This window comes from Carcharhinus amblyrhynchos, chromosome 10 (genome assembly GCF_965287045.1).
Source record: "Carcharhinus amblyrhynchos chromosome 10, sCarAmb.v2.hapA, whole genome shotgun sequence".
Taxonomy (NCBI): Eukaryota; Metazoa; Chordata; class Chondrichthyes; order Carcharhiniformes; family Carcharhinidae; genus Carcharhinus; species Carcharhinus amblyrhynchos.
The window spans coordinates 89,648,044-89,661,388 of record NC_137333.1 but is presented as its reverse complement, the minus strand read 5'-3'; the positions used below and the strand labels follow the sequence as shown (position 1 = coordinate 89,661,388).

At 45.0% G+C, this 13,345-nt stretch overlaps 1 protein-coding gene across 1 annotated transcript in view; it reads right to left on the bottom strand.

Moving 5' to 3' along the window:
• mgat4a (alpha-1,3-mannosyl-glycoprotein 4-beta-N-acetylglucosaminyltransferase A) overlaps positions 1-8,440 on the bottom strand; it is a 254,102-nt gene extending 245,662 nt beyond the window's left edge. The window contains exon 1 of the mRNA XM_080197570.1: positions 8,051-8,440. Within this exon, the coding sequence (XP_080053696.1) occupies positions 8,051-8,144 (94 nt within the window). The 5' untranslated portion in view covers positions 8,145-8,440. The remainder of the gene's footprint in view (positions 1-8,050) is intronic.
• Positions 8,441-13,345: the final 4,905 nt, after the last annotated feature.

The window sequence follows — 13,345 nt, the reverse complement described above, 5'->3', positions numbered from 1 at the left end:
GTGGGTGATGCCTGACATATGCAGAGGCATGTTGGAGATACGTCATGCGTTCCAGTCCTCCATATTTGCAGTTGCCAACAGTTGGTGGTGGAGGTGGATGGAGAGCAAAAAAAAACAGCAGTAAGCAACAGGAGTCCAAAAACAAAGACATTCTTAAAGTTTGTTAGTCTCATATATAGGCTTACATTAATACTGCAATGAAGTTACTGTGAAAATTCCCTAGTTGCCACACTCCGGTGCCTGTTCGGGTACACTGAGGGAGAATTTAGCATGGCCAATGCAGCTAACTAGCACATCTTTCAGACTGTGGGAAGAAACCAGAGGAAACCCATGCAGACATGGGGAGAATGCGCAGATTCCACACAGATAGTTACCCAAGCTGAGAATCGAACCCAGATTCCTAGCGCTGTGAGGCAGCAGTGCTAACTACAGTGTCACCATGCTGCCCTCCCCTGTGCTACCGTGACTCAAAATATGATAGAATCCTACACTGCAGAAGGCAGCCATTTGGCCCATCGAGTCTGCCGTGACCACAATCCCACCCAGGCCCGATCCCCATAACTCCATGCATTTATCCTAGTTGGTACCCCTGACATTAAGGGTCAATTTATCATGGCCAACTGACCTAATCCGCACATCTTTGGACTGTAGCTGGAAACCGCAGCATCTGGAGGAAACCCACAAAGACACAGGCAGCATGAGCAAACTCCACACAGACAACGACCCAAGACGGGAATCGAACCCAGGTTCTTGGAGCTGTGAGGTAGCAGTGTTAACCACCGTGCCGATTGATTTGGTATGCAATGGGATGAGAGGGGTGGCATGGAACTGAGCAGAGTGGGTGAAATGATTGAAATGGATGAATGGGGCAAAATGGCAGGGATAATTATTTGATACAAGTACCATTCGGAAGCTACTTTTTGTGCTGAAGATGAAGATTCGCTAGCTCTGAATGAAAAGGTTTCAAGAAAAGCTGTCAGGTAATTAACCAAATGCATCAGCATTCCTCCTACAGACGATGATAATATTCTGCACCCTCCAAGTTTCTACACAGCCCATTAGCCATCGCACAGACTCAAACCCAAGGAACGAGCAGCTGCAATGTTGCCATGAAATCTGAATCCTAAACAAGGATTTTGTTGCAGAACAAAATTGGTCATTTGGAAGTTGTTTTCTGTGATGATAAATGCTGAAGTTATAACAGGCAGATTTCAAGGAAATAATTTGCTTCTTCCCCAGATAATATTCATCCTATCAAACCTGCCTTTTCACCCACAAAGAAAACAGTTCCCAATTAGACTTTCATGTTCTCTGACTAGTGAGTAAGTCACAGGCCAGGCTCTTTGACACAACTTGTATTTATATTCCTAGGTCTGCTTTTACATACAGACAGCTGTCTTAGCTTTTTCCAGAGGGAGAAATTTTGACTCAGTTAAAATTTTTGGTGAAAGAATAACAAGGAATCCCATGTTTCATGAAATACCAATGCAATACAGATACTAATCTGACCGCAAATGTTTTGCAAGTCCCTAATGGTCTGTATTAATGACTTAATGAGGGGGCCAAGTTTAATTTCTCCAATTTTGCTGACAAGTATTGGTATCACAAGTCAGCTTACATCAACACTACAATGAAGTTACTGTGAAAATCCCCTAGTTGCCTTTTCAGAAACACTGAGGAAGAATTTAGCATGGCCAATGCAGCTAACCAGCAAGTCTTTCAGACTGTGGGAGGAAACCAGGGGACCCGGAGGAAACCCATGCAGACATGGGGAGAATGCGCATACTCCGCACAGACAGTGACCCAAGCTGGGAGTCAAACCCAGATCCCTGGCACTGTGAGGTGGCAGTGCTAACCACTGTGGCCACAGAGGCAATACAAAGCTAGATGGGAAATGATACAAAGAAATATAGACAAATTCAGTGATTGTGCAAGAACCTGATTGATGGAATACCATTTGGGGGAAAGTGTAACATTATCCACTTTGAAAAGAAAAACAGAATTGCCCTTTGAAGAGAGATTGAGCAAAATAGACCTAGAATCCACTGGTTTAGAGGGACAAGAGTTGAGCTCATTGAAGCCTATAAAAATTCTTAAGAGGCTCTACTTCATAGATGCTGGGAGAATTTTCCCCCTCAAGTCAAGTTGGAAACACAGGGTCATCTGTTCCAAATAAGAGGTTGTCTAATTTGAATGGAGATCAGCAGTCCGCATAACGGATTGTGAATCTTTAGAATTCTGCTCCCCTCTCCTCCGGAGTGCTATGGATGCTCAATTGTTGTAAACATTCAAGACAAAAGACTTTTGGACACAAAGAGAATCGAGAACAAATGGGGAACTGCAGTCCTGATCTTATTACGTGGTGGAACAGTTTTGAGGAGCGAATGGCTTACTCCACTCTTTCTTTGTGCCCAATGGATTTAATTAGGTATTTTTATCAGGAATGTGTGCACTTCTGTCTTCCCTAATAAGAAATAGGAGCAGGAGTAGGCCATCTGGCCCTTCGAGCCTGCCCCGCCATTCAATAAGATCATGGCTGATCTGTCGTGGCTCAGTTCCACATTCCCGCCCTCTCCCCATAACCCTTAATCCCCTCTCTTATCAAAAACCCATCAACCCGCTTCTTAAAAATATTTAGCGAGGCAGCCTCCACCACTTCAACGGGCAGAGAATTCCAGAGATTCACCACCCTTTGAGTGAAGAAGTTCCTCCTCAACTCCGTTCTAAACCGCCCCCCCTTTATCTTGAGGCTGTGCCCCCTAGTCCTACTGTCTTTTTTGAGCGGGAAGAGTCTCTCCACCTCTATCCTATCCATCCCATTCATCATCTTATACGTCTCAATGAGATCTCCCCTCATTCTTCTAAACTCTAACGAGTACAAGCCTAGTTTATTCAGCCTCTCCTCATAGCTCAACCCCCTCAACTCCGGTATCAGCCTAGTAAACCTCCTCTGCACTCCCTCCAAGGCCAAAATATCCTTGCGCAGGTGCGGCGCCCAAAACTGCACACAGTACTCCAGCTGCGGCCTCACCAATGCCCTATACAGCTGCAGCAAGACCTCCCTACTTTTATATTCAATCCCCCTCGCTATGAAGGTTACCTCACTCATCACCACCCCCCGGCCCCATACTAGCCTCATCACATCTCTTCAGGTTCATAACCGGGAACATCAACAAGCAAATGATCCAGGCTGGTTTTTCAGTGAAGCTTTACCCTGTCAAAGGTTAATCTGAGATCTGAGGTGGAGGGAAAAGATTTCCCTGGCATTTTCTAAAGAAGAACAGGGGAGTTCTTCCAATAAGTTGGTAAAAGTTTGTCCAACAACTGAGTACTTTATTTTGGGCCGTTGATAGACAGAAGTTATTTGATGTATTCCCCTAAATACAAATAGTTCAAGAACACGTCATTGACCGTGAAATGGTTCGGCATGTCACAAGATTGTGACCACATCTTACAATCATAGCATCTAAGGCTGAAAACCTTCCACCTCGCCCGCCCCAATTCCGGTTCCCAGAACAGAAATCCCCATTGGCCTCAGGCAGGATTTTACAATTTCGCCCGAGCGAGGCTGTAAAATCCCACCCAATGTCTTTGTTAAAAACATCTCTTACTGATCTTCCAGTCAATCACTCGCCCTAATATCTGCATCATTTAGCTCTTCCCTCATCTTTGTCTAATTATGTTTCTGTGATGCAACTTGGGACTGTGGCGATATAAATTATTCCTTTGAAATTCAGTTTTCTTGTGAGGAACGGATGTATTTTTTTAAAAAATACTTTTGGGATTAAAAGTGATTTTCTGTAAAGAAAGCCACATTTCTGTCCCCATGATTAATTAAACTGGTGAAGGTTAATGGATACAACTGGTCTGTGAGATAAAAGGGTAAAGATGTTAGGTTCATGTACTTGTTATGAGTTTATAGTGTGTTTGGGTACAAGTAAGTAGGTTGGATTTAAGTGTGGTTGAATTTCAAAGGGGACTTCTGAAGTGGCAAGAAATCTTTAGAATCATAGAATTTTACAGCACAGATAGAGGCCATCTGGCCCAACATGTATGCACCAGCTCCCAAAAGTGCTACCCAGCTAGTCCTATTCTCCAGCCCCATCTCCATAGCCCTCCAAATTCATCAGTTTCACATATGCATCCAGCTCTCTTCTGAAACATCTTGTGGAAGCTGCTTCCACCACTCTCCCAGACAGCGCATTCCAAATCCTAATAACTCTCCGAGTAAAGATGTTTCTCCTTGTCTCACGCTTAGCTCTCTTGGTGACCATCTTGAAGTTGTGGCCCCTCGCCATACTGACACACCAACTAGGGGAAAACAGAAAGTCCTTCTTTACCCCTGTCAAAATTGTTCATCATTTTGAACACCTCAATAAAGTCACCGCTTAGTCTTCTCTGCTCCAAGGGGAATAACAGATTTTTATATTTGGAAAAGTTGAGTTCAAAGAGATGTTTGAGGACAATGAAATTTGAGATGAAAGGATGGAAGTGTATTTAAGGAAATCATAGGATCTCTCAGTGTAGAAAAGGCCATTCGACTCACTGAGTCGTCACCGACTCTTTGACAGAGTATCTTACCCAGGTCCTCTCCTCTGCCCTATCCCTGAAATCCATTTACCATGGCTAAATCCATCTAACCTACACATCTTGGGATACTAAGGTCCTGATCTTACCGGCACGCCTGTCCTGGAATTGGGATAGGTGCAAATCACAGAATGCAAATCTCTGTTAGACTTGGGCGCAATCTTACGTGCCTTGGGCAGGCGTGCTGGTAAAATTCCAGATTAAGGGGCAATTTGGCACGACCACATCACCTAACCCACACACTTTTGGATTGTGGGAGGAAACCAGAGCATCCGGAGGAAACCGACACTGACGTGCAGAGAATGGACTTGGTGGGGGGGGTGGAATGGGAATGGGCAAAGGGCCTATTCCTGTACTGTACTTAAATAGTTCTTAACGTACCTGAGTTGGTGTTGCTTGGGTGGGGGATGTCCTGGAGAACAAATCTGTGTGCTGAGCAGGTGTAAAAACTTTGAATTCAAGGCAGCCATCAAGTCCAAACCAGAAAGGTTTTTGTTTCCAGAAAGTAAGTTATTTTTTAATGTTCTTTTTGGATTTCCACATTTGAGTGGAAATTTGACAAGTTGTGCGTCATACCTTTAAAGTGAAAGCAGCTGTCTGCTTTGGAAATATTACTGGAATTTGATTGTTAAAAATCTATAACGGAGTTGTTGCTAAGTAGGTAGTTTACTCGTGTATTTTTGACCTAGTGTACCTTTGGAGGTTGTTCTAAAAGACTTTTTTTAAACGGTGTAACTTTATGTGCGCAAGTTTTTTTTTTAATCATTAATAAGTATTTTAATTTTTAAAATCTAAAGGTGTAACTGGAGTTCTACGCTTTAGGAGTCAGTAGGTCTTCCTCCTTTTCAAAAATATGAAAAAAAGTTTATATTCAGTAAGACAGGTTTTGTCCTGGGATCTGGCTTGCTCACCAATAACATCTGCTGTAGTTGTAACAGTACGCCCTGATGAGTGAAATACAAACAGCTTTGACAGCATGTTTCAGCAGTGCTAAATACAAGTTGTTGTTGTTCACGATTAAATGGATGACAGCATAAACATATCTTGTACCTCCAGTGTAAAGGAAGTTTGGCGCTGTGATGCCTGGGTTAGTCGAAAAGGGGTACAATACAACCGCTTGTAGGGCACAATGGTTAGCATGGCTAACACAAAGGTACACACACACACACACACACACACACACACACACACACACACACACACACACACACACACACACACAACATCCAAGCTACACATCTTTTGGATTGTGGGAGGAAACCGGAGCACCTGGAGGAAACCCACACAGACACAGGGAGAATGTGCCAATTCCATACAGGCGTCCAAGGCTACAATTGAACTTGGTCCCTGGCTGTGAGGCAGCAATGCTAACCACTGTGCCACCCCCTGCCACCATGCCATCCCCAGTCAACATGTTGACTGATCCAGCAACTATGAATCAGATCTCAAAATCGCATTTTTCTTCTCTCCTATCCATTTGACAGTGATGGAGGGAGAGGATGAGGCGCCAGGGTGCTTGATTAGCACTGGCAGGCTGGCACTGTCTAAGGTGCAGTGCCCACATCCCTTCCCTCACTGCACCAGGGACTGGGTTCAATTCCGGCCTTGGGTCACTGTGTGGTGTTTGCACATTCTCCCTGTGTCTGCGTGGGTTTCCTCTCACACTCCAAAAACATGCAGTTTAGATTGATTGGTCATGTTAAATTACCCCTTAGTGTCTCAGGATGTTGATTTAATTTATTATTGTCACATGTATTAACATACAGTGAAAAATATTGTTTCTTGCACGCTATATAAAGCATGCACTATTCATAGAGAAGGAAATGAGAGAGTGCAGAATGTAGTGTTAGTTATAGCTAGGATGTAAAGAAAGATCAAGGATTAGGGGGTAAATACGTGGGATAGGGCCTGGATAGGATGCTCTGTCAGAGTTGGAGCAGACTTGATGGGCCAAGTGGCCTCCTTCTGCACTGCAGGGATTCTATGGCTACATTACCACTTTCAAACACAAGACACGAGGTCGAGTCTGGAATGGTAAAAGACTTTTCATATGAAATCAGCAGAGAATAAGCAGGAAAACAAAATAAGTAAATCAGTTGAGAATTTGCCAGACTGCATTCCATCTCCCACCTGGTCTATTTTAAATAATTTCTCAAACAGTAGCTCAGTGCTTCCCTCTTTGCACTTCCCAGTCTGTGAACAGATTCTGTAAGTCAGCCATCCACAGTTACAAAGAAAACAAGCACCAGTGGCACCAGAGTAGCAAGTGTGCTGGGACACGAGAATCCATTAGCCCGTCACTGCAACCTCATCCACATCTGCATGAGGCTGATACAACATCAGGTTTTCATAATAGATTTCCAGCAATATCATCACCACTTTCAGGGCACGTTTCAGGCTGTCTCTACAGGGAGTGGAGAAAAATCTCTTAAGAAGATTAGGCCAGATTTATTAGGGTAACGTTAGCTGTATACCGTTGTTTCAGGCAGTTTCCAACTGAACCCAGGCTGAAGGTTACTGTGGTTAAAAGGAGCAAAGCCTCCAGTTGATAAAGTCATTTAAGTCTGGGAGCTGGTGGTTCTAATACCTGTGGAATGGCAAATTGTCAGGTTGCACAATTGGTCGCAAGGGATGAACAGTTACAGAATCGAGAACAGAGAACTTCTGATATCTAATAAAACAAATGCCATACTGCAACTAAAATTTATTTTATAATCGCAAGACACCAGACTGACCATTTACAATTATACAAAACATTTCAAATTCCATCTCTCAAGCTTACTATTGAGAAATCATGCTTTACCGGAGGGCTAACTCAAGGACATAATAGAAAATAAATAAACGTAACCTTAGGAAGGTAAATTTCTTACTTCACTCACTTCAGATATGATACAAACACACGTTTCAATTTTAAACGACTCTGACACACATTTCTCAGTGAGCACACTGAGGTTTGGCAACTTAACCTTTTAACGTGACCGATTCAAACAGCATAGATCAGTTCATGTGGACATTTCAACTGAACTTTGGTCGGGGTATTCTCTAAATCATGAGGGGCAGAGTGGGAGATACTATTCCCCTTTGTGAAATGGTGAAGAATGAGAGGACGCTGATTTAAAATAATTGGCAAAAGTGACATGGGTAGGAGAGCAAAAAAAAAACTTTTTCACCCAGCCAGTGGAGGAGGTCTGGATGCGTTTACCCGAGAGAGAGAAAGAAAGCGTGCGGAAGAAGCATTCAACATGGAACTGGGCTGAAATGGAAGAACGTGCAGGCATTTACGGGAAAGGAAGCGAAAAACGAGGCGAAAAGTGACAACCAAAGGGGCTCGTCCAGAGACAACGACGGGCCAAACGGCCTCCTCCAGCGCTGTAACAATTCGAAATTAAACAGGTACGCGTAGACACCGACACAGCGCACACACACACACAAAAGTGCAATTTGGAATGAACACGCACTGTACCTTTCCCATTTTGCCAGGCTGTGTACCAGGACAGGCTGAGGAAGGAGGTGACAAACACTAACGCGGTGGCCACAGTCCCATTTCTGAGCCTCATCTCATTGCCCACCGAGTCGCTACCGGAGTTTCGCCGTCACTCTCATAGCAAGAACTGGGGGGGCTTCTCTTCTGCGCACCGCGTCTCGCTGTGCCTCTTGTCTCCTCTTAGAATAAGCAGAGATGTTTGTGCACATTCAACCCTGGAGGACTGGCAACCAAGAGGGAGGGAAGAGGGGGGTCCGCACGGATTTTCTATTCTCGGCTCACCAACTCCGCATGGGTGCGAAGGCAGAAAGAAAATAACAACATCAGAGCTACAGTGTTGCAGCCAGCATTCAGGAAGCACAGAACTCGCCCAAGACAGGGAGCGGAATGGAGCAAAAAGAACCGCCTCTCGGCTGGCCTTTACCCAATCAGAGCCTGGCCACTCCCACCCACCGCGTCCATTGGACGATGCAACGTCAGGGTGAACCAATGACCCAGACGGGGACGAACAGACCTCCCTTCCCATTGGGTGGCCCGGCTGCCACTCAACTTCGCGTCACAATGGGTTTGACAGCCCTTCTTTCCTGTCAATTTCAGCCCTGCTGCCAGCCCCAGCGCTGTTCACCCCCACCTCGCCCCACCCCCCCCATTGAAGTGTGTCTGTCTGAGGTGTGCGGCTGCTGCTAGTGTTTAGAGGGGCAAAAAAAATGAATCAATCACTAAATTTCTCCCACGTACAGAACTTTACCAGGGAAGAAAATAACTCACAAGAGACAAGAAGAAAAGAAACGCCAGTTATAGCTCTCCCTGCTATTTGCCAACTGTTTTATTTGGGACTGGACCTCAAGCTGGTTTCAATTTCTGACTTGCTAACATACAACGTTTTCACTTTTCAAAGATAGTTGTGATTTTTCGAAGTCGAAAAATGGAAAGTTCTTTAAATATCAGGGTTTGTTTTTACAAAAGATCCACAATACAGTGGCAATTCAGATCCGGAATCCGGGAGTTATCTCAGAGGCGATGCCAGCTCAACGCTTTCAAGTGCTGTTGAAGACATCCACCAGTTGCGTTCGATCAGGGACGGATGGGGTGGGAACCGTTTCCCAATCTTTCAATTGGGACATTTAACGCAGCAGGGAGAAATGCATCTCAAATTTCTATTCCCAAATAAAAGCTTTATTTCAACGCTCACTGCAACGCAGGCATTTGAAACATTCTTTGCTGAAGTTCCTGAATAACATTTCTCAATAGGAACATCTGGGCGTAACCAAGATCGTTTTTTTGCCCTCGCCAGAAGCAGGCTGGCTTTCGTTCCGGCGAGGAATTTTAAAAAATGTGTTGTGCTTGACTGCAGATTGTTGAAATTGTATAATTTTGGGATCTTGGGGGTGGCATTGCTGCCTCACAGCGCCAGGAACCTGTGTTCCATTCCCGGCTTGTGTCACTATCTGTGCGGAGTCTAAATGTTCTCGCCATATCTGCATGGGTTTCCTCTGGGTGCTCTCATTACTCCAAAGACGTGCAGGTTTGGTGGATTGGCCATATTAAATTGCCCCTCAGTGTCAGAGGGACTAGCTAGGGTAAATGCATGGAGGTTATGGGGATAGGGCAAGGGTGGGATTGTGAACAGTGCAGACTTCTTAGGTCAAATAGCCTCCTTCTGCACTATATGATTCTATAATTCTATGAATGTACTCCAGAATCTCTGTGAATGAATGGCAGACTCAATTTCTCTCAAAAAGAGGGATTAGGAATTTATTGCCCCACTCACCCCATATATTCAATGAGTCCAGTAACAATGTGCTCCATGACATTGTAGGCATGGTCTCAAAGAAAATATTGCATTGCACTTATCATCCTGAACATTGGGCAAAGTATAGTGGACAGCATGGTGGCACAGTGGTTAGCACTACTGCCTCACAGCACCAGGGACCTGGGTTCAATCCTGGTCTCGGGTCACAGGCTGTGTGGAGTTTGCACATTCTCCCTGTGTCTGTGTGGGTTTCCTCCAGATCCTCTGGTTTCCTCCCACAGTCCAAAGATTATGTGGATTAGGTGGGTTGGCCATGCTAAATTTCTCTTTAGTGTCAGGGGGATTAGCAGGGTAAATGGATGGGGTTCTGGGAATAGGGCCTGAGTGGGATTGTAGTCGGTGCAGACTCAACGGGCCAAATGGCCTCCTTCTGCACTGTAGGGATTCTATTGAGCTACTGTAAACAGAAATGTTAGAAATACACAGCAGGACAGACAGCAACAATAAGAAGATAAGGCAGATTATGTTATCACAGATGTATATCCTTAATCACAGCTGAAGACTTAAAGAAGGCTTATTTTAGTAAAGAGATTCACCAGACATAGTAATCACCGAGAGGGAGTTGATAAAATGAATTTCTTAATTTCTTCACATTATACAAAATATCATCAGCACAGACACACAATGCGCAAATAGTTTCAGGAAGATAAATTACACACAAGTCGTCAATTAAAAAAGGATTTGCATTTATATAGCAGCTTTCATGACCAATAAACATCTCAACATGCTCTACACCTAATGAAGTACTTTTGAAGTGTAATCACTATTGTGACATAGGAAACAAGGCGGCCAATTTACACACAACAAGCTCCCACAAACAACAATGGGACGATGAGCTAGATAATCCATTTCTGTGGTGGTGGTTGGGGGATAAATATTGGATGGGACACTGGGAATAGATCCCATACCCTTCTTCAAAACAATGCCCTGGCATCTTTTACCTCCATCCTAGAGAGCAGAGAAGTCCAAAGCTTAACATGTCATCTCTAATACCGCACCTCTGCACTCCTACAGTAGCGCAATGCAGTATCAACCTCAAACTTTGTACTCAAATCTTGGAATAGCACTTGAACACAAGATGTGGTTATTTTCCAAACGTCGCTGAATTCCGGGAAGTGCCAGAAGATTGGAAAATGGCTAATGTTACGCCGTTGTTTAAGAAGGGTGGCAGGCAAAAGGTGGGGAATTATAGGCCGGTTAGTTTAACGTCTGTTGTAGGTAAAATGTTAGAATCCGTCATCAAGGAGGAAATAGCGAGGCATCTTGAGGGGAATTGCTTGATAGAGCAGACGCAGCACGGTTTCGTTAAGGGGAAGTCGTGTCTGACAAATTTACTGGAGTTCTATGAGGATGTGTCTAGGGCGGTGGATAGAGGAGAGCCGGTGGATGTGGTCTTTCTTGATTTTCAGAAGGCGTTTGACAAGGTACCTCACAAGAGGTTATTGCAGAAGGTAAGGGGGCATGGAGTTGGGGGTAGGGTGTTAGCGTGGATAGAGGATTGGCTGTCAAATAGGAGGCAGCGAGTGGGGGTCAATGGGTGCTATTCGGATTGGCGGTTGGTGACTAGTGGAGTGCCCCAGTGGTCGGTGCTGGGGCCTCAGCTATTTACCATTTATATAGATAATCTGGAGGAGGGAACCAAGTGTATGGTGTCGAAATTTGCTGATGACACCAAGATTGGTGGAAAGGCAAATTGCGCAGAGGGTGTGGAGAGTCTACAGAAGGATCTGGATAGGCTGGGCGAATGGGCCAGGAACTGGCAAATGGAATTTAATGTTGGCAAGTGCGAGGTGGTCCATTTTGGTAGGAATAATGGTAGGAAGGACTATTACTTACGTGGCGAAAAACTGCAGCAGGCGACGGTGCAGAGGGACCTCGGGGTCCTTGTGCATGAGTCGCAAAAACCCAGCCTGCAGGTGCAGCAGGTGGTCAGGAAGGCTAATGGGATGTTGGCCTTTATAGCGAGGGGGATTGAATATAAAAGTAGGGAGGTCTTGCTGCAGCTGTATAGGGCACTGGTGAGGCCACAGCTGGAGTACTGTGTGCAGTTTTGGTCGCCGCACTTACGCAAGGATATTTTGGCCTTGGAGGGAGTGCAGAGGAGGTTTACTAGGCTGATACCGGAGTTGAGGGGGTTGAGCTATGAGGGGAGGCTGAATAAACTAGGCTTGTACTCGTTAGAGTTTAGAAGAATAAGGGGAGATCTCATTGAGACATATAAGATGATGAATGGGATGGATAGGATAGAGGTGGAGAGACTCTTCCCGCTCAGAAAGGACAGTAGGATTAGGGGGCATAGCCTCAAGATAAAGGGGGGGCAGTTTAGAACGGAGTTGAGGAGGAACTTCTTCACTCAAAGGGTGGTGAATCTCTGGAATTCTCTGCCCGTTGAGGTGGTGGAGGCTGCCTCGCTAAGTATTTTTAAGACGCGGGTTGATGGGTTTTTGATAAGCGAGGGGATTAAGGGTTATGGGGAGAGGGCGGGAAAGTGGAACTGAGCCACGACAGATCAGCCATGATCTTATTGAATGGCGGGGCAGGCTCGAAGGGCTAGATGGCCTACTCCTGCTCCTATTTCTTATGTTCTTGTGTTCTTATGTACCAACTCAGAGGCCGACGGGATCAGTTCATCTTGTGTTGCTTCACAAAACAAGTTTCTCACAGCGTTGCTCCAGTGGTGGGGAAAGGTAGCATAACAGTAATCTTACATAACTAGTAATTCAAAGATCCAGGAGATAAGGCAGATTATGTTATCACAAATGTATACCCTTAATCAGAGCTGAAGGCTTAAAGAAGGCTTATTTTAGTAAAGAGAGAAATAAAATCAAAATATTGCAGATGCTGGAATCATCTGATGAATTCACTGGAAGTGGCAGCATATTTGACTTCAGGGAGGTTCTCATCTGTTTTTACAGATGCACCATCCTTTCCAGATGAATCACAGCCTGGTAAGGTTCCTGCTCTGACCAAGACCACAAGAAACTACAAAGGGTCGTGAATGAAGCGCAGTCCATCACTCAAACCAGCCTCCCATCCATTCACTCCCTCTACACTTCCCACTGCCTAGGAAAAGCAAGCCAGCAGCATCAAGGACCCCACACACCGCAGACATACTCCCTTCCACCTTCTTCCATCGAAGATACAGGACCATATCTGAAAATTTGGTACCAAACTAGTGAAACTAACATGGGACTATTTGCATGCTAAACATCAGAAGCAGCATGCTAGAGATAGAGACAAGGAATCCCACAACCAATGGATCAGAATCCCACAACCAACGGGGCAGCACGGTAGTACATGGTTAGTACTGCTTCCTTACAGTGCCAGGGACCCGGGTTCAATTCCTGATTTGGATCATTGTCTGTGCGGAGTCTGCACTTTCTCCCTGTGTCTGCGCGAGTTTCCTCCCACAGTCTGAAAGAGGTGCTGGTTAGGTACATTGGCCATGCTAAATTGCCCCT